Source organism: Mus musculus, chromosome 7 (assembly GCF_000001635.26).
Source record: "Mus musculus strain C57BL/6J chromosome 7, GRCm38.p6 C57BL/6J".
Taxonomy (NCBI): domain Eukaryota; kingdom Metazoa; phylum Chordata; class Mammalia; order Rodentia; family Muridae; genus Mus; species Mus musculus.
In genome coordinates this window covers 13,040,228-13,065,404 of record NC_000073.6, presented here as the reverse complement: position 1 = coordinate 13,065,404, position 25,177 = coordinate 13,040,228, and the positions used below count along the sequence as shown (strand labels likewise).

Below are 25,177 nucleotides of genomic sequence, written 5' to 3'. Positions count from 1 at the left end.
AACCACAGATTGTTCCAGCCCTAAGTCAGTGCCGGATGTCCTGACCTCAAGATGTACCCTGATACCGCCAAGTTCCTGCTTCCCCATGTAGTCACCAAAAGAAAAATTTCTGCTGCACCATCCCTCCTGCTGAGAAGTACTTCCTCTTCCCCCCACCCCACCCCCCCACCCCCCCACCCCGCTGCCCCATCCCTCCTGCTGAGGTGCATTTCCTCTGCCCCATTCCTCCTGCTGAAAGGCACTTCCCCTTTTGCTTGTGCATTTAAACCTCCCTCGGGCCTGGCTAATACATTGGGGCTTTGATGCAATTCAGAACGGTTGCATGTCATTATTCGCACAAGGCCCTCGTCTCTCTCTACCGCCCCCCCAATTTGGTTCGCAGGAGAAGGTCCCCTCGAGACCCTCGAATAACTGGACCTGCTGGACGGGTCACAGTGTGAAACACATCCAGCGTCCTCCAGGCTCCAAGATGTAAAACTCTTGGCTCCTCCAGCATCATGTCTGCCTGCATGCTGCCATATTTCCCACCATGATGATAATGAACAAAACCTCTGAAACTGTAAGCCAGACCCAATTAAATGTTTTCCTTTATAAGAGTTGCCTTGGTCACGGTACCTCTTCACAGCAATGGAAACCCCAACTAAGTCATGGTGAATCTCTGAGTGACCCCAGACCCATGACAATGTAACCTCCCATTCCTTTGTAGTCTAGAGCCTCCCATGATCATGTAAAGATGAGTGACAAACAGAAAGAGGTTAAAGATAGAATTCCAGAGAAAATCTTGTGACTCCCAACTATTTCCTTATTTTTGGAGATATCAGTGGCTCTGTTACTGGCAGGCAAGATGACTAAGCAGGTAAAGGCATTTGCTGGGAAGCTTGATGGCCTGAGCTCAATTCCTGGGACCCACATGGTAGAAGGAGAGAGCCAACTTCCACAAGCTGCCCTCTGATCTACACACAAACACACACACACACACACACACACACAATCAATCAATCAATCAATCAATGAGATAGCAAAATGGCTCATCAGGTAAAGCCACTTGTTATCAAACCTATTGACCTAAATTCAATCCCCCGGACCCACACTGTGGGACCATAAAACCCCAGGATTATGGAGGAAGTATTGAGAGCTTCAGCCCCAGACACCTTAAATAAGAACAGCAGGAGTTGGCTCTCTCCCCCCTCCCAATGTGACACCAAGAAGCCAGCTACCCCACCATCAACCCTAATAAGAATTTATTAGCCTGACAGTTATCAAGTGTCACCCCTTGTTTGACCTTATAAGGTACAGAGACAGAGAGACAGAGACAGAGAGACACTGACGGAGAGTGTAAAGCACCTGAGTATGCATAGATCCTGGACACCTCCCTGGGGGCATAAATACCCCCTTCCCTCAGTAAAATGAACCAGTTCTCCAAAGCTGTTCCCGGATGTGTGTTCTTTGCCCTTGCACGCACTGCCAACCAAGATCCTACCTGCACCTACCAGCCCCAGGCTATGCTTCTCTCCCTCCAGTCCAGCTAGGTGCACAAAAGGCCAGGCTAACCCAAGGAAGAAGCAGACACAGGACAGCACCACATGGTGGAAGGAGAGAACTGACTCCCACAGTTGCCCTCTGACTTCAACATTCATGATGTGGCACATTGGCCCCTTCCACAAACATAAATATAATAAACAAATAAATAAATTCTTTAAAGTAAATAAATAGGAGCTGGTGAGATGGCTCAGTGGTTGAGATCACTGGCTCTTCCAGAGGTCCTGAGTTCAATTTCCAGCAACTACATTGTGGCTCATAACCATCTATATGGAGATCTGGTGCCCTCTTCTGGCCTGAGGATGTATATGCAGCAGAGCAGTCATACACTAAATAAATTTAAATTTTTTTTCCTTTTTTTTATTAGGTATTTTCCTCGTTTACATTTTCAATGCTATCCCAAAGGTCCCCCATACCCACCCCCCCAAATCCCCTACCCACCCACTCCCCCTTTTTGGCCCTGGCGTTCCCCTGTACTGGGGCATATAAAGTTTGCCTGACCAATGGGCCTCTCTTTGCAGTGATGGCCGACTAGGCCATCTTTTGATACATATATAGCTAGAGTCAAGAGCTCTGGGGTACTGGTTAGTTCATAATGTTGTTCCACCGATAGGGTTGCAGATCTCTTTAGCTCCTTGGATACTTTCTCTAGCTCTTCCATTGGGGGCCCTGTGATCCATCCAATAGTTGACTGTGAGCATCCACTTCTGTGTTTGCTAGGCCCCGGCCTAGTCTCACAAGAGACAGCTATATCACGGTCCTTGCAACAAAGGCTTGCTAGTGTATGCAATGGTGTCATCGTTTGGAGGCTAATTATGGGATGGGTCCCTGGATATGGCAGTCTCTAGATGGTCCATCCTTTTGTCTCAGCTCCAAACTTTGTCTCTGTAACTCCTTCCATGGGTGATTGTTTCCAATTCTAAGAAGGAGCAAAGTGTCCACACTTTGGTCTTCGTTCTTCTTCAGTTTCATGTGTTTTGCATATTGTACCTTATATCTCGCTATACTAAGTTTCTGGCTAATATCCACTTATCAGTAAGTACATTTCATTTGAGTTCTTTTGTGATTGGGTTACCTCACTCAGGATGATGCCCTCCAGGTCCAACCATTTGCCTAGGAATTTCATAAATTCATTCTTTTTAATAGCTGAGTAGTACTCCATTGTGAAAATGTACCACATTTTTTTTATCCATTCCTCTGTTGAGGGGCATCTGGGTTCTTTCCAGCTTCTGGCTATTATAAATAAGGCTGCTGTGAACATAGTGGAGCATGTGTCCTTCTTACCGGTTGGGACATCTTTTGGATATATGCCCAGGAGAGGTATTGCGGGATCCTCCGGTAGTACTATGTCCAATTTTCTGAGGAACCGCCAGACTGATTTCCAGAGTGGTTGTACAAGCCTGCAATCCCTCCAACAATGGAGGAGTGTTCCTCTTTCTCCACATCCACGCCAGCATCTGCTGTCACCTGAATTTTTCATCTTAGCCATTCTGACTGGTGTGAGATGGAATCTCAGGGTTGTTTTGATTTGCATTTCCCTGATGATTAAGGATGTTGAACATTTTCTCAGGTGCTTCTCAGCCTTTCGGTATTCCTCGGGTGAGAATTCTTTGTTCAGCTCTGAGCCCCATCTTTTAAGGGGGTTATTTGATTTTCTGGAGTCCACCCTCTTGAGTTCTTTATATATATTGGATATTAGTCCCCTATCTGATTTAAGATAGGTAAAGATCCTTTCCCAATCTGTTGGTGGTCTTTTTGTCTTATTGACGGTGTCTTTTGCCTTGCAGAAGCTTTGCAGTTTCATGAGGTCCCATTTGTCAATCCTCGATCTTACAGCACAAGCCATTGCTGTTCTATTCAGAAATTTTTCCCCTGTGCCCATATCTTCGAGGCTTTTCCCCACTTTCTCCTCTATAAGTTTCAGTGTCTCTGGTTTTATGTGAAGTTCCTTGATCCACTTAGATTTGACCTTAGTACAAGGAGAGAGGAATGGGTCGATTCGCATTTTTCTACATGATAACAACCAGTTGTGCCAGCACCATTTGTTGAAAATGCTGTCTTTCTTCCACTGCATGGTTTTAGCTCCCTTGTCGAAGATCAAGTGACCATAGGTGTGTGGGTTCATTTCTGGGTCTTCAATTCTATTCCATTGGTCTACTTGTCTGTCAGTATACCAGTACCATGCAGTTTTTATCACAATTGCTCTGTAGTACAGCTTTAGGTCAGGCATGGTGATTTCACCAGAGGTTCTTTTATCCTTGAGAAGAGTTTTTGCTATCCTAGGTTTTTTGTTATTCCAGATGAATTTGCAGATTGCTCTTTCTAATTCGTTGAAGAATTGAGTTGGAATTTTTATGGGAATTGCATTGAATCTGTAGATTGCTTTTGGCAAGATAGCCATTTTTACTATATTGATCCTGCCAATCCATGAGCATGGGAGATCTTTCCATCTTCTGAGATCTTCTTTAATTTCTTTCTTCAGGGACTTGAAGTTTTTATCATACAGATCTTTCACTTCCTTAGAGTCACGCCAAGATATTTTATATTATTTGTGACTATTGAGAAGGGTGTTGTTTCCCTAATTTCTTTCTCAGCCTGTTTATTCTTTGTGTAGAGAAAGGCCATTGACTTGTTTGAGTTAATTTTATATCCAGCTACTTCACCGAAGCTGTTTATCAGGTTTAGGAGTTCTCTGATGGAATTTTTAGGGTCACTTATATATACTATCATATCTTCTGCATAAAGTGATATTTTGACTTCCTCCTTTCCAATTTGTATCCCCTTGATCTCCTTTTGTTGTCGAATTGCTTGGCTAATATTTCAAGTACTATTTTGAAGAGGTAGGGAGAAAGTGGGCAGCCTTGTCTAGTCCCTGATTTTAGTGGGATTGCTTCCAGCTTCTCACCATTTACTTTGATGTTGGCTACTGGTTTGCTGTAGATTGCTTTTATCATGTTTAGGTATGGGCCCTGAATTCCTGATCTTTCCAAAACTTTTATCATGAATGGGTGTTGGATCTTGTCAAATGCTTTTTCTGCATCTAACGAGATGATCATGTGGTTTTTGTCTTTGAGTTTGTTTATATAATGGATTACATTGATGGATTTTCGTATATTAAACCATCCCTGCATCCCTGGAATAAAACGTACTTGGTCAGGATGGATGATTCCTGTAAGATGGCTTTCAAACACACTGGAAGAAACTATTACACAACACCAGGTTCACACACACACACACACACACACACACACACACACACACACACATCTGAGTTTGAGGACCTAACTTCCTCAGTAATGATCAGTACTGTGGAAGTGTAATCCAAAATAACCCTTTCCTCCCCGACTTGCTTTTAATCACTGTGTTCCATCACAGTAATAACCATGTTAACTATAGCATACCAGATTCTGGTTATAGTGTATTCATTGGCTACTTTGCCTAGCTAAGAACTGGAAACAAACAAACAAAGCACAACAGAAATATTGTTAAAACATATCAGCCGGGTGTGGTGGCGCACGCCTTTAATCCCGGCACTCGGGAGGAGAGGCAGGCGGATTTCTGAGTTCGAGGCCAGCCAGAAACCCTGTCTCAAAAAAACCAAAAACCAAAAAAAAAAAAATAGCTTAGTCAGGAAAACCACTACATCCAGGACTGCACCCTGATAACCAGAACTCAGTAACATCAAAAAAAGAAAGAAAGAAAAAGAAACTGAACCTGACTTTTTCAGCTATGTCACACAGGTGAACAGCCTTCAGAGTGTGAACTTTGTATGATGACCCTCAGCATAATAACGTGTAACTTTTGTTATATTAACAATGTGCATCTATCCTCTTGCTCGTGACACAAGGGATTCATTCCATGCCTTCTTTTTTGGTTGGTTGGTTGGTTTTCGAGACAGGGTTTCTCTGTGTAGCCCTGGTTGTCCTGGAACTCACTGTGTAGACTAGGCTGGCCTCGAACTCAGAAATCCACCTGCCTCTGCCTCCCAAGTGCTGGGATTAAAGGCGTGCGCCACCACTTCCGGGCTGATTCCATGCCTTCTTAAAAGGACTGGTATCAGTGCAGGACCCCAAGACCAAATTCTTAGCACAAAGGAGATTTATTTGTCCTACAGAGACAAAAGGCAGGAAATAAAAAGACAAAGACTGGAGAGAGAAGACAAAGGAGAAGACAAAGGAAACAAGAGAGAGGGAGGAGGGGTACTTGTCTTGAAGAGAGGCGAAGGACTGCCTCCCGATAGAGAGGAGACGCGTCCCTCTGGCAAATGGCAGCTCATAACGATAAAGATATTAGGATGAGGTGCTTAATTCTTTTTAAAGATTTATTTTATGTATATGAGTAACCTGTAACTGTCTTCAGACACACCAGAAGAGATCACCGGGTCCCATTATAGATGGTTGTGAGCCACCATGTGGTGGTTGGGAATTGAACTCAGAACCTCTGGAAGAGCGATCAGTGCTCTTAACCTCTGAGCCAGCCCCCAAGATGCATAATTTTAGTTAGTCATGTTAATTAGGTAAGACAAAGGGGGCTTTTGATTGGTGGACTTCAATACTTTGATAGCTAGACTTTGATAAACAACCCCAGAAGGAGGAAGTGGCCAACTAAGGAAACAGACCTTGATGGCTAGCTTTAGGGATGTAATTTAAGAATTTTTTTCTAGACAGAAGGAGTTGGAGAGAAGGGCAATGCCCGCCAGTGCCACATTTGCCATGTTTGTGCTGGTTAGAGTCCCTTCACTTCTGACCAGTGTGGAAACCAACACATATGTGGTACTTATAAACTTAACAGGCAGGCTGGAGAGATGGCTCAAAGGTTAACAGCACAGACTGCTCTTTCCAGAGGTTCTGAGTTCAATTCGTCGAAACCACATTGTGGATTGTGGCTCACACCCATCTGTAATGGGACCTGATATCTGATGCCCTCTTCTGGTTTGTGTGAAGACAGCTACTGTATACTAATATACATAAATAAATAAATCTTTAAAAAATAATAAACAGGGCTGACGAGATAGCTCAGTAGGGAAGAGCACCGGACTGCTCTTCCGAAGGACCTAAGTTCAAATCCCAGCAACCACATGGTGGTTCACAACCACCCGTAATGAGATCTGACTCCCTGTTCTGGTGTGTCTGAGGACAGCTACAGTGTACTTATTTATAATAATAAATTAATCTTTGGGTCAGAGTGAGTAGGGTTGACCAGAGCAAGCAGAGGTCCTAAATTCAATTTTCAACAGCCACATGAGGGCTCACAAGCATCTGTACAGCTACAGTGTACTCATATACATAAAATAAATAAATCTTTTTTAAAAGGGGGGGGGGGGCCTGGAGAGATGGCTCAGTGGTTAAGAGCACTGACTGCTCTTCCGAAGGTCCTGAGTTCAAATTCCAACAACCACATAGTGGCTCACAACCATCCATAATGAGATCTGACGCCCTCTTCTGGTGCATCCGAAGACAGCTACAGTGTACTTAGATATAATAATAAATCTAAAAAAAAAAAAAAAAAAAAAAAAAGACAGACAGACACACACACAAATGCCTTGGCCAGGAATGGTGGCAAATGATTTAATCCAAGCGTTGGAAAAGCAGAGGCAGGTGGATCACTGTAAGTTTGAGACTGGTCCACACAGAGAGTTTGAGGACAAGCAGACCTACATATTAATATTCTGTTTCAGGGAGGCAGGGGCAAGCTTACCAGAAAAGGAGTAGGTTGAAAGTTGTGGATACCTCAGTGGTTGTAAAACACATTAACCCCATTAAAGGCAGGTAAGGAGATAACAGATTACATCTGTGAAAGTTTTTCTAGCTGTCAAACTACAGTTACCTTAGCTGTCAATGTAATCAGAAGTCTGGGGAATAAACAATACTGGGTATGGTTGTGCATGACCAATCCTAGCACTGGGGAGGCAAAGGCAGGCAGATCTCTGTGAATTTGAAGCCAGCCTGGCTGGTCTACAAAGTGAATTCCAGGACAGTCAGGGCATAGTGAGACTGTGTGAGTGTGTGTGTGTGTGTGTGTGTGTGTGTGTGTGTGTGTGTGAGAGAGAGAGAGAGAGACAGACAGACAGACAGACAGACAGACAGACAGAGACAGAGCACAGACAGAGTCAGAGAGAGACAGAGAGACAGAAAGACAGAGAGACAGAGAAAGAGAGATGCAATTTTCACTGGAACAGTACTAGCTAAAAGGAGAGAGGGGAAAGAGAGGATCTACCAGAGAGATTGAGTCAGTTTGCATGTCCACAGAGGGTGTCCTTATGCTGATCCAAAGAAAAGAGGGACACTGCAGGATGGATTTAGGCTTCTCAAGCAGCAGGGGGGGATCAGCCGCTCAGGACCGGATGGTCCCTAAAAGCTTTTTATTGTTTCACTAAAGGCACTTTTAGCAAGTCAATTTCCACATATCAAAACCACTTTCTCTGAAGCTGCTGTTGTCAGAAAAGACCATCACCTAAGCAATTTTCAGCCATAAGAGACTTCCTGGTTTGCCAGGCACGTCTCCAGACTAAGTTATGCAAAGGCTCTGAGTACCCTTCAAACGAACAACCCTATAAAATCTCAGATAACAATCACTGACAAAAAACTACTTTGAAGCTTAGATGCCACCACTCCAGAATTCAGGTCAGATACAACAGTCCTGCTAAACTTCTGCTACTGGAGGGCACTGACCAAGCACACGCATGAACACTGACCAGGCCACAGTGCTGGTTTGTACTTTTCTTCCTCTTAGTCTTTGGGAGACACCTCCTCCTCTCCCACCCACAAGAGGGCAGTGTGTGATGCCCTAAGGGTGAAGACCCTCAAGATGTTGGAGATGGTGGGAATGCAGCACATGGTGTGGCTGCTGAGAAAAGACACAGATAATAAGTGGAGCCAGCACGAGAAAGAGACCACCTGAGCTACAAACAGCAGGCCCTCGGGGCTGCCCAGGAGCCACTGAAGCGCAATCAAACCACTGCAGCTTGCTGGACCTGATGCTACAAGATTTATTGTTTTTATAATGGGGCTCCAGCTTCAGGCTGGTTCACTGCTCAGTGCTTTCTCTTATTTCTCCCTTTTCCGGTGTTAACAGTCACCACCCAACAACTGGGAGGTAAAGGCAAAAGGGTCTGGTGTTCAAGCTCAATAGCTATACAGTGAGCTAGAGGCCTACCTAGGCTACTCCAGACATTACCAAAAACAAAAGACTGGGCACAGTGGCCATAGCACAGGTCCTTGGAAGGAAGAGCAGGGTGATCTTTAAGTATGAGGGTACTCTGTTTACATAGAGTTCCAGGATATCATAGTGAAATCTTGTCTAAAATAAATTATTTTTAGATTAGAACCACAACTCTCAAGGATGTGTCAAAAACTTATGTGTTGCAGGATATCACACTGTAAACCCCAAGGTTGTGTTATTTATTGGGGTTAAAAAAAAAACTGTTTTTAGTTGTGGTGTGGTTCCGCCATAGCACACACCTTTAATCCAAGAGCTTTCTGCTTGAGTATTGTAAACAGGATTAAATAAAGTCAACCATAGGTCAAGAAGCAGAACAAGAAGCCAGTTGACAGAGACTGAACATAGACATATTAAGAAACACACACATACACACGCACATGCACACGCACATGCACACGCACGTGCGAGAGAGAGAGAGAGAGAGAGAGAGAGAGAGAGAGAGAGAGAGAGAGAAAGGGAACCCAGAGGACAGATAGACATTCAGAAAGTAGAAGTGGGGGAGGACATTCAATGTGAAGGTTTCTTGGGACAGAGAGAGAGATTTGCGGTGGAACTTCAGCTGAGAAAGAAGGTCACCTGGGTGCTTTTTCTACCTCTCTGAGCTAGGTTTTCACCCCAGCATCTGGCTTCCACTACCTCAAGGAAAACAGAAAGGTAGCAAAAGGTAGTTTCAGGAAGATGCAACAAATGAATCTAAATGAATCTGAAATAAAACAAAAGGTTAGGTGTAGGGATAAAGAGATATTTAGCTACCTTCCAGGTGATGGCTGGGCAGAACTCATTTGCAACCTGTCAGCTTCTTTTTTTGTTTGTTTGTTTGTTTTGTTTTGTTTTGTTTTCCAAGACAGGATTTCTCTGTATAGCCCTGGCTGTCCTGGAACTCACTCTGTAGACCAGGCTGGCCTCGAACTCAGAAATCCGCCTTCCTCTGCCTCTCAAGTGCTGGGATTAAAGGTGTGCGCCACCACGCCCGGCTACCTGTCAGCTTCTTGTAAGTCAATTTCTACCAGAATAGTGTTACGACTTCAATCACAGATTTAAAAAATGGGGGAGGAGAGGTAATGTTTAAGTAGTCAGGTGTCGCAATATTGTTTGGTAAATGATGCTAGGAAACTAGAGGACTGGTCCCCGTCCTCTTTCTGGTGTGTTGTCATTTTTTGTGTGAGTTTTCTCTGAAAATGTTTCCCCCACACGCACATCTAATTTTTTGTTGCCATCCCTCAGTCTTTGAAACCTATCAGTCCGTTTTACCGTATCTCTATTAACATCTTTACTATATCTCTAATTTCTCCCCACTTACCTTTGTACTCTGGGTTGGCCCCTAGAGTTTCGATGTCTCACTTTCCTAATCCCAATCCCTTTCTGCTTCTCTCTTCTTCCTAAATTTTCTGACATGACTCAGGTTCTAACTCTGATTCTAATGACTAACCCTCCCCCCTTTTCATTCATACCTATGTGTGTTCACTTATATTCAGTCTCTCCTAGCATCCAGTCTCCCCCTCACAATTTTCCCACCCCTCTCATCCTCTCCCCCGACTCTGTATGGGGCTATCTCTGCCTTCCTGTATAGACATCTCGTTGGGTATTTGTGTCCCTGTCCCTTCCCCTTGGCTTCGCCACAGATCCTGACCTTTCTTAAACCAAGTAGTGCGGTCGTTACCTAGGATACCACCAGGTTTGGTCCCTTAGTTACCATGGAGTCCCGCTCACTCCTACCCACCGCGCAGAAATACAAAAGAGATCCGGTGGTGCTGCGTTTGCGCACCCACACAGCACCCTCCAAACTACGACTCCCAGAAAGCATTTTGCTAAGCCTTTCTTTCAGTGGTTCCGCAGGTAGCCCAGCGGACGCTCTTTTTCGAACCCGTCGTTGCCATGGAGACGGGGAGACGGCGTCCTAGTGAGAGCGGTGATTGGTGCAGAACCCTGCAAATCCCTGGAAGGCCGGTAGAGAACTGACATTTAAAAAAAAAAAAAAAAAAAAAAAGTGGTGGGGGCATGCGCAGTCTGGAAGGTGGTGCTTGAATCCGTTGCCCCCCGAGAGGATTGTGCACGTCGTCGGGGCCCTGACGCCTGAATTCGTGGCCGGGAGTGTGGGAAGAGACGTCCAGGAGTGCGAGCTGATTATTGCAACCAGCGCAATCCCCTAGGGACGGGAAGAAGGGTAGAAACGGAGGCTGGGGTGGGGGAAGGGCAGAAGGGCTTGGAGCTGCGCGCAAAGCAGTCTGGGATATGTAGTTTGATATGGAGCAAGCGAACGAGAGTGCGCATGTTCACGAGGGCACAGCCTCCCTCGGAGCATTGAAGGAAGGCTGGGAGTCCCTTCACCTCAAGGCCTAGGGAGGAGTCTGGGTAGAGTGGACTCTGGGATTCCAGCTGTCTAGCTAGACCCGGAGCGCCGGTAGGGGGTCCAGGAACTCCCAGCAAACCGGCCCTGTGCTGACGCGCTACCGCGCTGATCGCCACAGGTGCCACGGCGACCGGACACATTGGCACCCTAAAGCGAGGATGCTCACTTAGACTTCTGGGAAATGTATTTCCGGAACCTCTTCTTGCTTTATGGCTGTTCCAAGTTTCTCTCAGGGTTTCGAGTTGACTTAGCACCCTAAAGAGCAGAGGTGTAACCCACAGAAATCAAGCTGCCTCTAAGCTGATGCCACTGCAATAGTAAATTTAGATTTTCACAAAGTCCCAGTTGCAGAAAGTATCATGGGAGAAGTCAGTCCTTTTTACAAGTGAGGAAACTATAGCTGACATAGGCACAGCAAAAGTAGTACCCTTGCAGACTGTTGGTCTAATGAGTTGAGAGCCTTTAAGGGTACCCAGAAGTCCCAGTCACCTCCCAACCAACTAAACTAGAGAGCTGAAGACTTGTATCGCTGTTGGATGTGATGAGTTGGCTTCTGGTATTGGAGATATATGGAAACCTGTTGGCCTGAGAGAAGCTGAGATGGGGGATTGGGTGGAGTAGGGCTGTCCCCTTGATACCACATTGGGAAAGGAATGTTGGGGCCTGAGAGAGAGGCCAAGTCCAAGACTGGGTAGAAAACATTAAGGGACTTGTTTGTTCCACCGCAAAAGGCTGTCCACAGGGACTCTTATTGGGAGTCCAGGAGGAGGCAGCAGTGGTACTGATGTCTGGGTGCAAGTAGAGATGCAGCTATAGAAAAGAATAGGATGTAGGGAAGAGAAATGTTTCTAAGCTTAAGCAACAGCCTGTATTTAGAACAGAGTAAGCTACCAGACACTATATAGGCCCGGCGGAAATGAGGTCTACAAAGCACATGGCTCATATAGAGTTCCCACGGATCTCTGGGGTGTGGCTGGCCTGTCAGTGCCTGTTCCCTCGGGTGTCCTCTTCATGGCGAAGGTCTCGGATGAAAGGACACAGCATGGCACTCAGTCAGCATTCGCTGCCCCTGGCTGTCCTTATTACACATGCCTTGTACTATTCCTTCCCTAGGGACAGACACTGGCCTCAAAGACCGGATCTGGTACTCCTGATGAGACCCACTGTGCTGGGCTCCTCGGGCTGTGCACCCCCAGAAAATGAGCCTGCTCTGGTGAAGCTGGAGGACTCTGACAGCGACGATGAGAGAGAAGATATATTGTGGGACCCAGGCCTTGAGGCTGCACGTCTACGCTTCCGGTGCTTCCGGTATGAGGATGCAATAGGTCCTCAGGAAGCCCTGGCCCAGCTCCGAGAACTGTGTCACCAGTGGCTACGCCCAGAAGTACATTCCAAGGAACAGGTGCTAGAGCTCTTGGTGCTGGAGCAGTTCCTGGGTGCACTGCCCCCTGAGATCCAGGCCCAAGTGCAAGGGCAGTGGCCAGGCAGCCCTGAAGAGGCTGCTGCCTTGGTTGACAGACTTCGATGGGAGCTTGATGGACCTCGGAAATGGGTGAGTCAGAAACGGAAAAGACGGTCAGGGCTGGAGCATTGTCATGTTTTGCCTCACTCTAGAAGTGCCATGCCCAGCCAGACATGCTCCTTGGTCATATAGATGTGTCCACCTATAACGGATCCTTTGTGAGGCTTCTCAGGATAAGAGCTAATTCCTGTATTATCTGTCATCCCCACAGCTAGATGAGACACAAAGGGTACCATGCAATCCCCTCTACGCGCAAATAGTCCTTTTGCTTTCTGCTCAAGGTCAAAAGAGGGGAAGGGGAAGTTCAGGACTTTGGATGACCTAGTCAGTTTATATTGGAGTTGGTGCCCGTAGACCATGGGTTGTGCCCAGCCCCTCTCTCTCCCTGGTCTGTGCATCTCTGTAGGTCACAGTCCAGGTGCAGGGCAAGGAGGTCCTATCAGAGAAGATGGAACCCTCCAGCTTCCAGCCAAGACCTCACATCAAGCTTCAGACTCCAGACCCTGGGGCTGAGACTCCCCAAGGAGCCATGCAGGAATTGCCACTGAACCTACCAATGAAAGAGGAGACAGAGTTGTTGGGGAATCCAGGTGAGAGCAGGCAAAGTGGGCAGGCCCTAAAACCTAGATGGGCAAAGCTACTCCACTTACTGAGCCAGGCCCTACGAGATAAAATAGTTCCAGTGTGCCTTTCTCTCCCTTCCAGTCCAGCCAGCACAGACACTGTCCCTGACCACCATAGCCCCATTTCCAAGCATCATAGGATAGGCTGACTCACAGAGATACAGATGCACAAACCAGTGCTTCCAGAAAACCCTATTTGACACCATTCCCACTGGGCCTTCAGCTGCCCTACCTTGTCTTTCCCAGCTTCGAGATTGTGCCCATATCTCCCTTATGTCTGAAACCTAGCACCTCTAAGAAAGGTGGAAACTTTCTTGAGCTGCCTGACCCCACTCTTTCTCCCTAGAGCTCCTGGAATCTGGGCCTCTTCCTGCTGCTCAAGAGGCTGCAGCCACTCTCCTACCTAAGGAGACCCAGGTGAGACCTATACAGAATATACAAGTGACCCTCTTGCCCTATGAGTTTATAATGGCTGGGTGTCATATAGGTCCTCTGAAGCCAGCCAGGCACAGTCCAACATTGACCACTGTGGTTTCAGGGCCATGGGACAACACTGGACCAGACCTCTCCTCATAGCGACACTGAGCCTGATGTGCCCCCATGGAGTGAGGACCCTATGCCCCTGTGGCATGAGGAAGTAGGGGGCATCTTTTCACCAGGTTAGTGAGATGGACAAGGTGGGACTGAATCCTCCTCGTGTTCCACTACATCTATGAGCCCTCTGCCCCTACTCAAGACAGTCCAGTCACTGCGGTGCCTCCTTTAGCCTTCTCTGTTACTGACCCCTTTCTGACTCTGCCTTGAATCATAATGTCTTCCTGAAAACAACCCCTCCCAGTCAAAGCATTCTAAGTGACCTCCACATTCGGGTGTGCATCTTGCCTGTTGGATAACAGAGTAGGGAAGTTTGGGACCTATTGAAGAGCGTTTAATAGTACACAAGGCAAGAGTAGTTCAGACACAACATAGGCACCTACTGAAGACAAACCAGAATGCTGCCGGGTCATCCAGGCTCCTGTCTTTCTTGGTTTACTTCCTTATGTGCATGCATCATCCTGTGAATTCTACTATGGGAAGTAAAACTCTGTAAGGTTACAGGTCTGAAACATACCTGTCTAGGCCTTATTAGATGGTTTATTTTTCCATTATTGGACCTCAGGGATTGTGCATGCTAGGTAAGCACACTATCACTGAACTACACCCCCAGTTTCCCACCAGTGGATTATGGATAAGAACTCTGCTATTGAGCCATGCCTCCATCCTCTCCCTGGTGAATTCCAGCCTTTGTCCCACCACTGAAGCAATGTGTTAGCACCTCCTAGGCTGGAGTTTTACCACTGAGCTCCACCCTCAATTCTAAAACTGTTCTGTCCGACTCGTTCTCAGGAATTTTTTTTTTAATTGCTACTGTTGATAGGTCCTCTCTATTTGAAATTCATATATCTCACTGGTAGGGAATTGTCTTGAAATGTTTCTTGGAGCATGATGTGATGGCTCTGGGATGGTCCTCTAGTGTTATCACACCAATTTTCCACCCCCTTTGTTGTGTGTGAGTTTCAACATGTGTTGTGTGTCACAGCACGCACATAGAGTTGGGATGACAAACTGCAGGAGTCAGTTTTCTTTCTCCACAGTGTGGCTCCTCAGGTTCCAGCTCAGGTCATCATGCTTGGCAGCACCCTAAGGCAGAAAAGAGCATCCAGCATAAGCGCCTGCTGCTGCCGCCTCAGAATTCACCTGCCCTGACCAGCACTGCTTGTGTTGCACAGGGACCACTTTGTCCTGCTTGGACCCCGCTTCCCTCTTCATCCACAGCTCCAGTCTCTCAGCTCTCTTGCAGGCACATTGGCAGCACTGCTTCGGGCCCCCCCACCCCCACCCCCCGGCTGCTTCCTCCTCCTCCGGCTGCTCTTGCTGTAGACAACCATACCTCTTGCTTTCAAGCATCAATTCATCTTCTCCTCCATGATTCCTGGCATGCCCCTTGGCCACTTGTTTCATCCTCCAGCTGTGCCTTTTGTGGCAGATGGAGTTTTGGTTATTTAGAGAAGGGTCTACTATATCCTAGGGTGGCTTGGAACTCAGTATGTAGCTGAGATTGACCTTGAACAAATGATGCTCCTGACTCTACTTACCAAGTGCTGGGATTACAGGAGTAGGATACCTCTCCTGGTTTATGCAGTGTTGGGATTAGAACGGCTTCATGCATGCCACCAGCATTTTACCAGCTGAGACAAATCCCCAGCCCTATTAGTGATTTTGGTGGTGGTGATGTGGTGTGTTTGTTTGTGTGTATATGTGTTTATACACACATGTACCAGGGATTAAGCCCTAGACTTTTGCACATGCTAAACGTGCACTCTATTATTAGAGTTATACTCCCAGAGATTGTTTTAGTACTTAATTATGATGCTATTTTAAATGTTTAAATGGTTAAGAGCACTGACTGAGTTCAAATCCCAGCAACCACATGGTGGCTCACAACCATCTGTAATGAGATCTGATGCCCTCTTCTGGGGTGACTGAAGACAGCTACAGTGTAATTACATATAATAAATAAATCTTAAGAAAGAAAGAAAGAAAGAGAGAGAGAGAGAGAGAGAGAGAGAGAGAGAGAGAGAGAGAGAGAGAGGAAGGAAGGAAGGAAGGAAGGAAGGAAGGAAGGAAGGAAGGAAGGAAGGAAAGAGCCTGTCTTCATAGAGCTATTCTACTAGCTGCTTTGAGTAGCAGTATGTACTCGTGTGTGCAGTCAAGCAACATCTCAGTGTCCTGGAGTCCCTGCATTTGGGATGAATCCTGGCTAGCTACAGCCTAGCCTAGAAGCAGTAATGATTTGACTTATCCTGAGTCAGAAGGCTCAGCAGAACCATCCTTTCTAAATCAGCATCAACACTTTGCAGCTAGGGCTTGTCCTACATAGTTAGCAGGTAGTAGTCCTGCTCATATGAAACCAGCCTGCCAGGAGGCAAAAGCAAGCTAATTTCACAAAGCTATATGAGCTCAGGACAGTAGCCATAGTTAATGCATTCACATGGTGACAACTCCAAATGGTATACAAAGAGTACAACAGTGTAGTGCAGCCGGGCGGTGGTGGCGCACTTGGAAGGCAGAGGCAGGTGAAATTCTGAGTTCCAGGCCAGCCTGGTCTACAGAGTGAGTTCCAGGACAGCCAGAGCTACCCTGTCTCGAAAAAAACAAACAAAACAAAAAAACAGTGCAGTGCCCCATCAGTTTCCAGCAGTCAACATGACAGGTTCTGTCTGTGCCTTCCAGAAAGAGTCTGTATGCCACGGAGCAGACACAATATAATCATGCACTGCGTAGCAGTGGTTAGTCAGCCCAGGCCACAGACAACAATTATCTCAGTGTATTGCCAAAGCTCCATATGGTGCTGCACACCTAGCATTTGGGAGGTGGAGGCAGGAGTTAGGCAGACGCTAGAGGATTGTATGTCTTCAAAGCCAGCTTGTACTGTAATGTGAGAGCCTGCCTCAAAAATTAGGGCTGGCAGCCGGGTGTGCTGCCTTTAATCCCAGCACTCGGGAGGCAGAGGACAGCCTGGGCTACAGAGTGAGTTCCAGGATAGCCAAGGCTACACAGAAAAAAAAAAAAAAAAGTTAGGGCTGGCAAGATGGCTCAAGAAGAAAGAGGGCTTGCTCCTGAACCACAACTTGAGTTCAATCTCTGCGACCCACATGGTGGAAGGAGAAAATCACTTCCTATAAGTTGTCTTCTGACCTCCACATATTGTATCATGGAAGACATGTGGCCATATATATATTTATATCCACAGCAAAAATAATTATTTTAATGTAAAAATCAAAACCACTTGACAACACCTTTCTGTAGAGTTGTCCCTTTAGTTAACCAACATATACCTGTACAGCCAGGTGCTCAGTAGCCTTTTATGAACACAGGTGTAGGGTGAAACACTGTTTCAAAAATACACAGCAAACCAGAAATGGCAGCACAAGATTATAGGCCCTTAATCCCAGCACTGGGCAGTCAAAGGCAAGCAGATTTCTGTGGATTTAAAGACAACCTGGTCTACCTAGCAAGTTCCAGACCAGCCAGGGCTACATAGACCTGTTGATTTATACCAAAAATAAAAAAGCAGAAAGATGAAAATGGTTTTTTTGTTTTTGTTTTTTTAATGGAGCTGGAGAGATGGCTCAATGGTTAAAAATACAGGTTGCTCTTCAGGGGACATAGGTTTGATTCCCAGTGCCCACATGGTAGCTCAAAAATGTCCCAGAGAATCTGGCTGGCCATTGCAGGCACTGCACACACATAGTACACAGACATACATACAGGCAAAACACCAATACATATATAAATTTTAAAAATTTAAAGATGAAAGGATTTTTGTTATTTGGAGTGTGTGTGTGTGTGTGTGTATGTGTGCGTGCGGTTTTTTTAGTTTGATTTCTTTCTTTGTTGTTGTTTTTCTCTAGGTATTCAGGGATTCTTGATCCTACTTTTACTCAGAACTGGTATCAAATTTATGTTAGTCTTTCTGCCTCAGACACCAAAAGTATCTGGGATTATAGGCATGCACAACTATGCACTGGCAAGAAAAAAAAAACAAAAAGAAAATGTTTAAGGGGCCAGAGAGATTGCTCAGCAGATGAGAGAGCATACTGTTTGCAGAGGCCTGAAATTGTATTCCTAGCACCCAGGTCAGGTAGCTCACAACTCCCTGTACATCTAGTTCCAGGGGCCCCCCGATCCTCTCTTCTGAGCTCTGACTTCACTGCATTCACATGCTCATAGACATACACATATATGGAGACATAGTGGTGCACACCTTTAATTCTAGTACATGGAGCCTGAAGAGTTCTATGAATTTGAGGTCAGCCTTGTCTAAATGATGAGTTTCAGGCAAGCCAGGGCTATACAGACCCTATCTCAAAATAAAAACAGTGTTTTAAAATGAACAACTCTGGAGCTGGAAAAAATGAATGAATGAATGCCTCGGAAACCATCTTTTTTTTTTTTTTTCTTTTTGGTTTTTTGAGACAGGGTTTCTTTGTATAGCCCTGGCTGTCTTGGAACTCACTTTGTAGACCAGGCTGGCCTTGAATTCAGAAATCCGCCTGCCTCTGCCTCCCGAGTGCTGGGATTAAAGGTGTGCGCCACCATGCCCAGCTCAAAAAAAAAAAAAAAAAATATATATATATATATATATATATATATTTTTTTTTTTTTTGAGACAGGGTTTCTCTGTGTAGCCCTGGCTGTCCTGGAACTCACTCTGTAGACCAGGCTGGCCTTGAACTCAAAAATATATTTTTAATGAACAAGCCAGACATAGTGACACACACCTTTAGTCCCAGCACTTGGGAGGTTGGAGGCCACTGGTTTGCATAGTGAGTTCTAAGACAGCCAGGGATGCATAGTGAGACTCTGTCTCGAAAATAAATAAATAAATAAGAACAAGCCTTGCTTGGCGAGATGGTTCACCAGAATCCCCATGGTGAAAAGACCAAAGCCTCCAGACAGTCCTCTGACCTCCACGTGTGTCCTGTAGCATAAGTGCACACACACACCAATAAACAAGCGATAGGTTTTAAATGTGTATTATAAGGGGGGGATGGGAGCAAGAGAGAGGGTGCTCAGTGGTTAAGAGTGTTAGCTGCTTTTCAGACCCACTTCAGGAAGTTCACAGGGGATCTGATGCCCTCTGACCTCCTAGGGTATCTGAATACACATGGTGACACAAACTCATACAGTCACATATACATATAATATATATATGTATGGCTCGTGGATGCCCAAATGACCTTATTCTGTTCCTGTTTTCATGCCATATGCTTTGCAAACACCAGGGGTCACCACAGGACTTCAGACAGCTCTGTAGACTCCTGGCTCACCGTGGTCACTCCTTTGTCAACAGTTCTTTTGGATTGCTTCTCATTAAGGACTGGAAAACTCTTTTCATAGATCATTAACACAAGGAGGGACACAACTACTAGACAGGAGTACTTAAAAGTGGAATTCCTGGGACAGTGTAGAACACTGTTTTAATGTTTATGAGGTTGTTTTGGTTTTGGTTTTTAGGATAGTATCTTATATAACCCAACTGGCTTTGAACTTGATTTGTTTGTTTGACAACCTTGAACTTCTATCTCTGTCCCTCAGAGTCTGGGATTGGAAATACTTACCATCAGTGCCCTGAGCATTTACTATTTTGATTCAGTTTTCCAACCCAACATGTGTTGCACCAGCAATGCATGCAAACACTTAAGATTTTGGTAACAAGGCTAGAGAGATGGCTCAGCAGTTAAGAGCACACTGGCTTTTCTTGCTGTTCCCAGCACCCACGTATCAGCATACAATCATCTGTAATTCCAGTGTCAGGAGATCCAGCCTCCTCGTCTGGCCTTCTCAGGCACTCAAGCCACCTGGTCGAACACGGTGAGCAGACATACATGCAGCCACAAAAAAGGGGGGGGGGGGTGACTCAATGGTAGAATATTTGCCTAGGACCTGAGACCTCCTGGGTTCAAGTCCCATCTCTGGAAAAAAATAATTGCTGAGAACCAGAAACAGAGTGTCAATTCAGCCCTACTGTGGATTTTTCAAAGCAGCCACTAGCATATTCTATGGAGTTTAAACAATTAGTTACTTTTTTTTTTTCTTTCACATTCACATCCTTCCACAGTGTGGCTGGCTGTCAGGTCACTGTTGATTTATGGGATCTCTGTAGTAAATTAATTAGCCCTTCATCTCTGGAGAGTTGTTAGGTTGGCTTTGGATTCTGATTTCCTTTGATGTATTCAAATTTATCTTCCTTCCTTTTGGTGCTTCCTGGATTTTCTGTCACCCATTTTGTCTCCATTCCCAGTAATCTTGGTGGTCACATCATCCCTTGAGTATCCTCTTACACAAGCTCACCCTATAGTCCATTGTGCCTGAGGCTGGCACCTTGGAAGGCTCACTCTGTAGCAAGGACATACTTCTACATAGACAGTTCCCATGTTGATCACATGTAGGTCGTGTTCATCTCACCTCTAACTCCCAAGCCTTCATAGAATCTCCTTGCCTGGGTCATCTCAAGTGTGGCAAGTCTAAACCCAAGGCTAAAGAACTACATTATTGTAATGCTGCCTGTGATGTCACCTCTGGCTTTTATTGAATCTACATTCTTCTCTGCATTTTCCAAGACCCTCATTGGCCACCTAAACTGGGCCCTCCTGTCACCCCAGAATTCTTCCAAAAAGAGGTTCCCACCCCGAATGACTTAAGTCAAATCAGAAAAGCCTTTGCAGACACCTCAGTGTTCCCCTCAGGGTTCTGCCCATCACAAGGAAACCTGTTCAGATAGAGCAGCCACTCTTATCTCCTTTCTGCCTCACCAACCAGTTCCAAGCCTATAGTTCAGGCTCCCAGAGTTCCATGGGTTAGAGCAGAAAGCGAGTCTCTAAAAGAATGGGTCCCGTTGTGCAGGGTTTACGCTGCAGATGGACAGCATCACGGCAGAGCCAGATATGATGAGCCCCCACCTCCATGTCCCCTGGGATCTGGACATGGCTAGCCTCTCTGGACAGATACAGTCCCCTACCACGGAAGGTGGCTTTGCCCATGCCCTTGTACTCCCCAGCGACCCAGGAGGTGAACAGGACCCTGCCTGCGAGGATCCCTGCCCCAGTGTGGGCCCAGCATTGGTGGCGACTCGATGGCATGCCCCAAGGGGCCGGAGCCAGAGCCACCCTCGCTCGGGGACTGGAGCCATGCGAGGCGGCCGCTGCGACGTGTGTGGCAAGGTGTTCAGCCAGCGAAGCAATCTGCTGCGGCACCAGAAGATCCACACAGGCGAGAGACCGTTCGTGTGTGGCGAGTGTGGCCGCAGCTTCAGCCGCAGCTCTCACCTACTGCGCCACCAGCTCACGCATACTGAGGAACGGCCTTTCGTGTGCCGCGACTGTGGCCAGGGCTTCGTGCGCAGCGCCCGCCTGGAGGAGCACCGGCGTGTACACACGGGCGAGCAGCCGTTCCGCTGCACAGAGTGTGGCCAGAGCTTTCGGCAGCGCTCCAACCTACTGCAGCACCAGCGCATCCACGGCGATCCGCCTGGTCCAGCGCCATCCATCCTGCCCCTCGCCGGAGTCCCGGAGCCCCCGGGCCCCTTCCCATGCAGCGAGTGCTGCGAGAGCTTCCCACGACGCGCCGTGCTGCTAGAGCACCAGGCGGTGCACACCGGGGACAAGTCCTTCGGATGCGTGGAGTGCGGCGAGCGCTTCGGCCGCCGTTCGGTGCTGTTGCAGCACCGGCGCGTGCACAGCGGCGAACGGCCCTTCGCCTGTGCCGAGTGCGGCCAAAGCTTCCGGCAGCGCTCTAATCTCACCCAGCACCAGCGCATCCACACTGGAGAGCGGCCCTTCGCCTGCGCCGAATGTGGCAAGACCTTCCGCCAGCGGCCCACGCTCACGCAGCACCTGCGTGTGCATACGGGTGAGAAGCCCTTCGCGTGCCCCGAGTGCGGCCAGCGCTTCAGCCAGCGACTCAAGCTCACGCGCCACCAAAGGACCCATACTGGCGAGAAGCCCTACTGCTGCGGTGAGTGCGGCCTCGGCTTCACGCAGGTGTCTCGGCTCACCGAGCACCAGCGCATCCACACAGGTGAGCGGCCCTTCGCCTGTCCCGAATGTGGCCAGAGTTTCCGGCAGCACGCCAACCTCACCCAGCACCGGCGCATCCATACGGGCGAGCGACCCTACGCGTGTCCCGAATGTGGCAAGGCCTTTCGCCAGCGGCCCACGCTCACGCAGCACCTGCGCACTCACCGGCACGAAAAGCCCTTCGCCTGCCAGGACTGTGGCCGACGCTTCAACCAGAGCACCAAGCTCATCCAGCACCAGCGTGTCCACAGCACTGAGTAGTTGTACAGCACTGAGCTGTGAAAACACTTCACAAGGTTGTTGTGAGGCAGGCATCTCCCAACAGGCCCCAGTAAAGCCTGGGCTTCAGGAGGTGCTCAATAAACACATGATGTCTCCCCAACCTGCACATTTCTTCTGCCCACTTTACCGCTGTTTCCATGCTGGTATAAGCTATGCAAACACGGCTTCCAGGGGAGGCTCCACACCCCCTTCCACAGTAGCACACCTGCTTTCTTGTGGGATATACTCTGTAGCATACCTCTGGCTTATACAGAGGGGATGCCCAGCCTCAGATGGGGAAGAGTAGCCACATTCACAAAGGAGGAAAGGGTTCTCCACGGCTGCCATGGGTCTAGTCAAGAGAGAGGTCTACCAACTATGTCACTGGTAGGTGACTGAAAAGGGTAGTCCAGCTGGCTGTGATGGTACACACGTGTAACCCCAGCGTTCAGGAAGCTTAGGCAAGAGGATTGCAGAGAGTTTGAGTTCAGTCTGGGCGACATCATAAGCTGTTATTTCAAAAGCACACATTGAGTGTGGTGGCACACTCAGTTGGGGGACAGAGAGACAAGATAATTGCCAAAAGTTCAGCAGGTTAGTTTATGTAACAAGTTCCTGGACAGCCAGAATTAGTGAGAACCTATCAAGCAAAAACTCCTGGCAGAGACATAAAATACAAACGCGGTGGTGTGGTGCATGCCTTGTGACCGTCCTAGCTATTCAGGAGGCTGACATAAATGGACTGCTAGCTATTTCCAGGACTGCTTGGAGGCCAGGGCTTTGCAGTAGGATGGTTCAGAGGTAAAACCCCTTGTCATCAAGGTCAAACTGATGACCTGACTTTGATCCCTGGAACCCACATGTTGGAAGGAGACAACCAATTCCTGAAAGTTGTCCTCTGATCTCCACAATCTGTGTTTTCTGGGTTATGTTTGCACGTGCACATACACAAGTAAATAAGTAGGGAAAGAAAAAAACTTTAAAAGGGGGTGAAGGCTAGGAAGTTTATTGATAGGCTAGTATTCACCAGGCCCTGGAATCAATGCATTATGCCCCCCCCACCCCAATTAGGTTTTGAGGACTATTTTTTATGAGTTGGGGAGAAAAACAAGTCAGGAAAACTAGAGATAAGATCTTGGTTGCTGCTGAGAGGAGAAAGATGAGCAGGAAAGAGAGGACAAGCAAGAACCATGCTATTTGAGCCAGGGTCCCCAGAAAGCTGGCAGGTTCAGCAATGGGTGTCAGCCATCAGCTGGATGAGAGCAGAGGGCTGGGGTTATCATCAAAGAGCAAGACTGCCCATAGTACTAGGGCAAGCACAAAGTTAGGATTTTTGCAGATATCCAAAGCTTTTTGAGGGAGAACTAAGAAAAGTGATCACACTTAGCAGTGAAGATCTGTAAGCAACTTCCCAGTGCTTTAAAGTGAAGTGTGAAGGAGGTGGAACTTGGGAGGAGCCATGTGGGAGCTTTGATCATTGAGCATCCTGACCCGAAGTGAGAGTCCTGAGGAAGAACCTTCAGGACTTTCTGTCCAGGGAGCTCCAAGGCCTGGCTCAGGGTGGTGTAGAATTCTGTTAGAAAGGCCTTAGCTGCCAGGTGAAGACATCGGTGTGGCCTGGCAGAATGTCACCCTTCCTAAACCCCTTGGCACCTTCTTAGAACTGCAGGTTTGAAGGCCTCTGTGGAGTCTCTGCCCTACAGTAGAGCCGAGACAGACAAGTCTAGAGCCCAGAGGCAGGAATTTATGTGGTATCTCAGCTCTTGTCATGAGACAGGATGTCATGGTGTCTTCCCTGACACTCCCACCACATTCCAGAGCCTTGGGAGGGCATGGGCTTCCAAATGGATTGCCTACCTCTCAAATTCTCCATCTTGTTCTGAGTCAGTTCCCATGACATTGTTTCCCTGTGCCCAAATCCACTGTCCAATCACTTTCATCCTAACAGCACCCTGCCCCCAAGCCCTCACTCAATCTGTCATAAGCAGGCAAAGCTTTCCTCATGCCAGTGGGAGCAGCACTGAGGACTGGACATGGGACGTGGCCATGATACAGAATGGAAATTCAGACATGTCAAGCTTTTCCCATACCTATGGGTTTGTAGCCAACAGGTACTAAGAAAGGACTCCCAAATTAGAGAGCCCAGGCTGCAGGCCCAGGCTCAGTTGCTCTATCCTGTGGAATTAGTTCCCCTCATTCCAGCCACAGGCTCCTTCTGCCATGACTCTTGTTCATAGCTCTACTAGGGTCTCCTTCATCCTGGGAAGTCTTCAGGAGGAGTATATTTAGCAGGAAGTCATAGGAAATACAGTTGACAACAGTTTACATGATCCTAGACACTTCAGGCCTGGGGCACCATGATATCTGCTGCCTTTGCAATAGCCATCTTCCCTTCCACCTCACTGTCTATGACTTTGGCACAGTTCCCAAGGGGCACTGGGGTGCAAGTAGTCAAAGGAGCCCCATGTAACATGACTCAGCTCAGGCTTTAAGCCCCAGTTAAGGCCTTTCTCTGGGTAGCTGTGTCAGATTGGCTCTGGCCTTAGCATCTCCAGGAAAACCATCTTAAGGGCAGTGTGTCCAAGCTACTTCTGTGTGGATAGTTTTACTTATTCTTACCCCTTCATCTGGATACTCCAAACATGGACATAGCTTCAAGGTTAAGTAGGCAAGCCAAACCACATCACAGAGAGGTTGATCCTGTGCAGAACAAGGGGGTCCCCAGTCCCTATGACACTCTTATTCCCTCCAACTGTCAGTTGTGAGGGGACAAAGACACAGATCCATGTGGCAACCTCTAGCTGCCTGTGAAATACCCTAATCATACAGAGATCTGGACTCAGGACAAACTTAGATTCATGGCTCTAGTGCAGAAAAGAATTTCAGCTATAGCAAGTAAAAAGCAAAGTATGGATATTTTAATATAAGCTCTAAGCATGAGAGAAGTGCTCAGAAATAGACAACATAACATATAATCAAGTGTAGTTACATGTTTGCAGAGGGAGAATGGGGGAAGGTGGTATATATAGGACCCTCAAGG

General features: G+C 47.2%; 1 protein-coding gene across 11 annotated transcripts; it reads left to right on the top strand.

Moving 5' to 3' along the window:
* The first annotated feature begins 10,640 nt into the window (after positions 1–10,640).
* Positions 10,641–23,102, top strand: Mzf1 (myeloid zinc finger 1). Of its 11 annotated transcripts, NM_001290453.1 has the most exons (7): positions 10,641–10,924; positions 12,224–12,662; positions 13,039–13,222; positions 13,602–13,672; positions 13,794–13,914; positions 19,573–19,672; positions 20,705–23,102. In NM_001290453.1, the coding sequence occupies exon 7, from the start codon at positions 20,719–20,721 to the stop codon at positions 22,135–22,137; it is 1,419 nt and encodes a 472-aa protein (NP_001277382.1). In that variant the 5' UTR covers positions 10,641–10,924; positions 12,224–12,662; positions 13,039–13,222; positions 13,602–13,672; positions 13,794–13,914; positions 19,573–19,672; positions 20,705–20,718; the 3' UTR covers positions 22,138–23,102. The 11 variants fall into 11 exon arrangements, with proteins under 11 accessions (NP_001277382.1, NP_665818.2, NP_001277381.1 ...); NM_145819.2 differs by lacking the exon at positions 19,573–19,672; XM_030241984.1 differs by lacking the exon at positions 19,573–19,672 and having other exon boundaries at positions 10,731–10,924; positions 20,859–22,258.
* The last annotated feature ends 2,075 nt before the right edge of the window (positions 23,103–25,177 follow it).

Excerpts from the sequence above, each read along its gene's own strand:
- Mzf1 (XM_006539465.4), top strand. The coding sequence starts at position 12,027 with ATGAGGTCTACAAAGCACATGGCTCATATAGAGTTCCCACGGATCTCT. Across the intron at positions 13,223-13,601 it reads AGAGTTGTTGGGGAATCCAG|AGCTCCTGGAATCTGGGCCT; the intron begins GTGAGAGCAGGC and ends CTTTCTCCCTAG. Across the intron at positions 13,915-20,704 it reads AGGGGGCATCTTTTCACCAG|GGTTTACGCTGCAGATGGAC; the intron begins GTTAGTGAGATG and ends CCCGTTGTGCAG.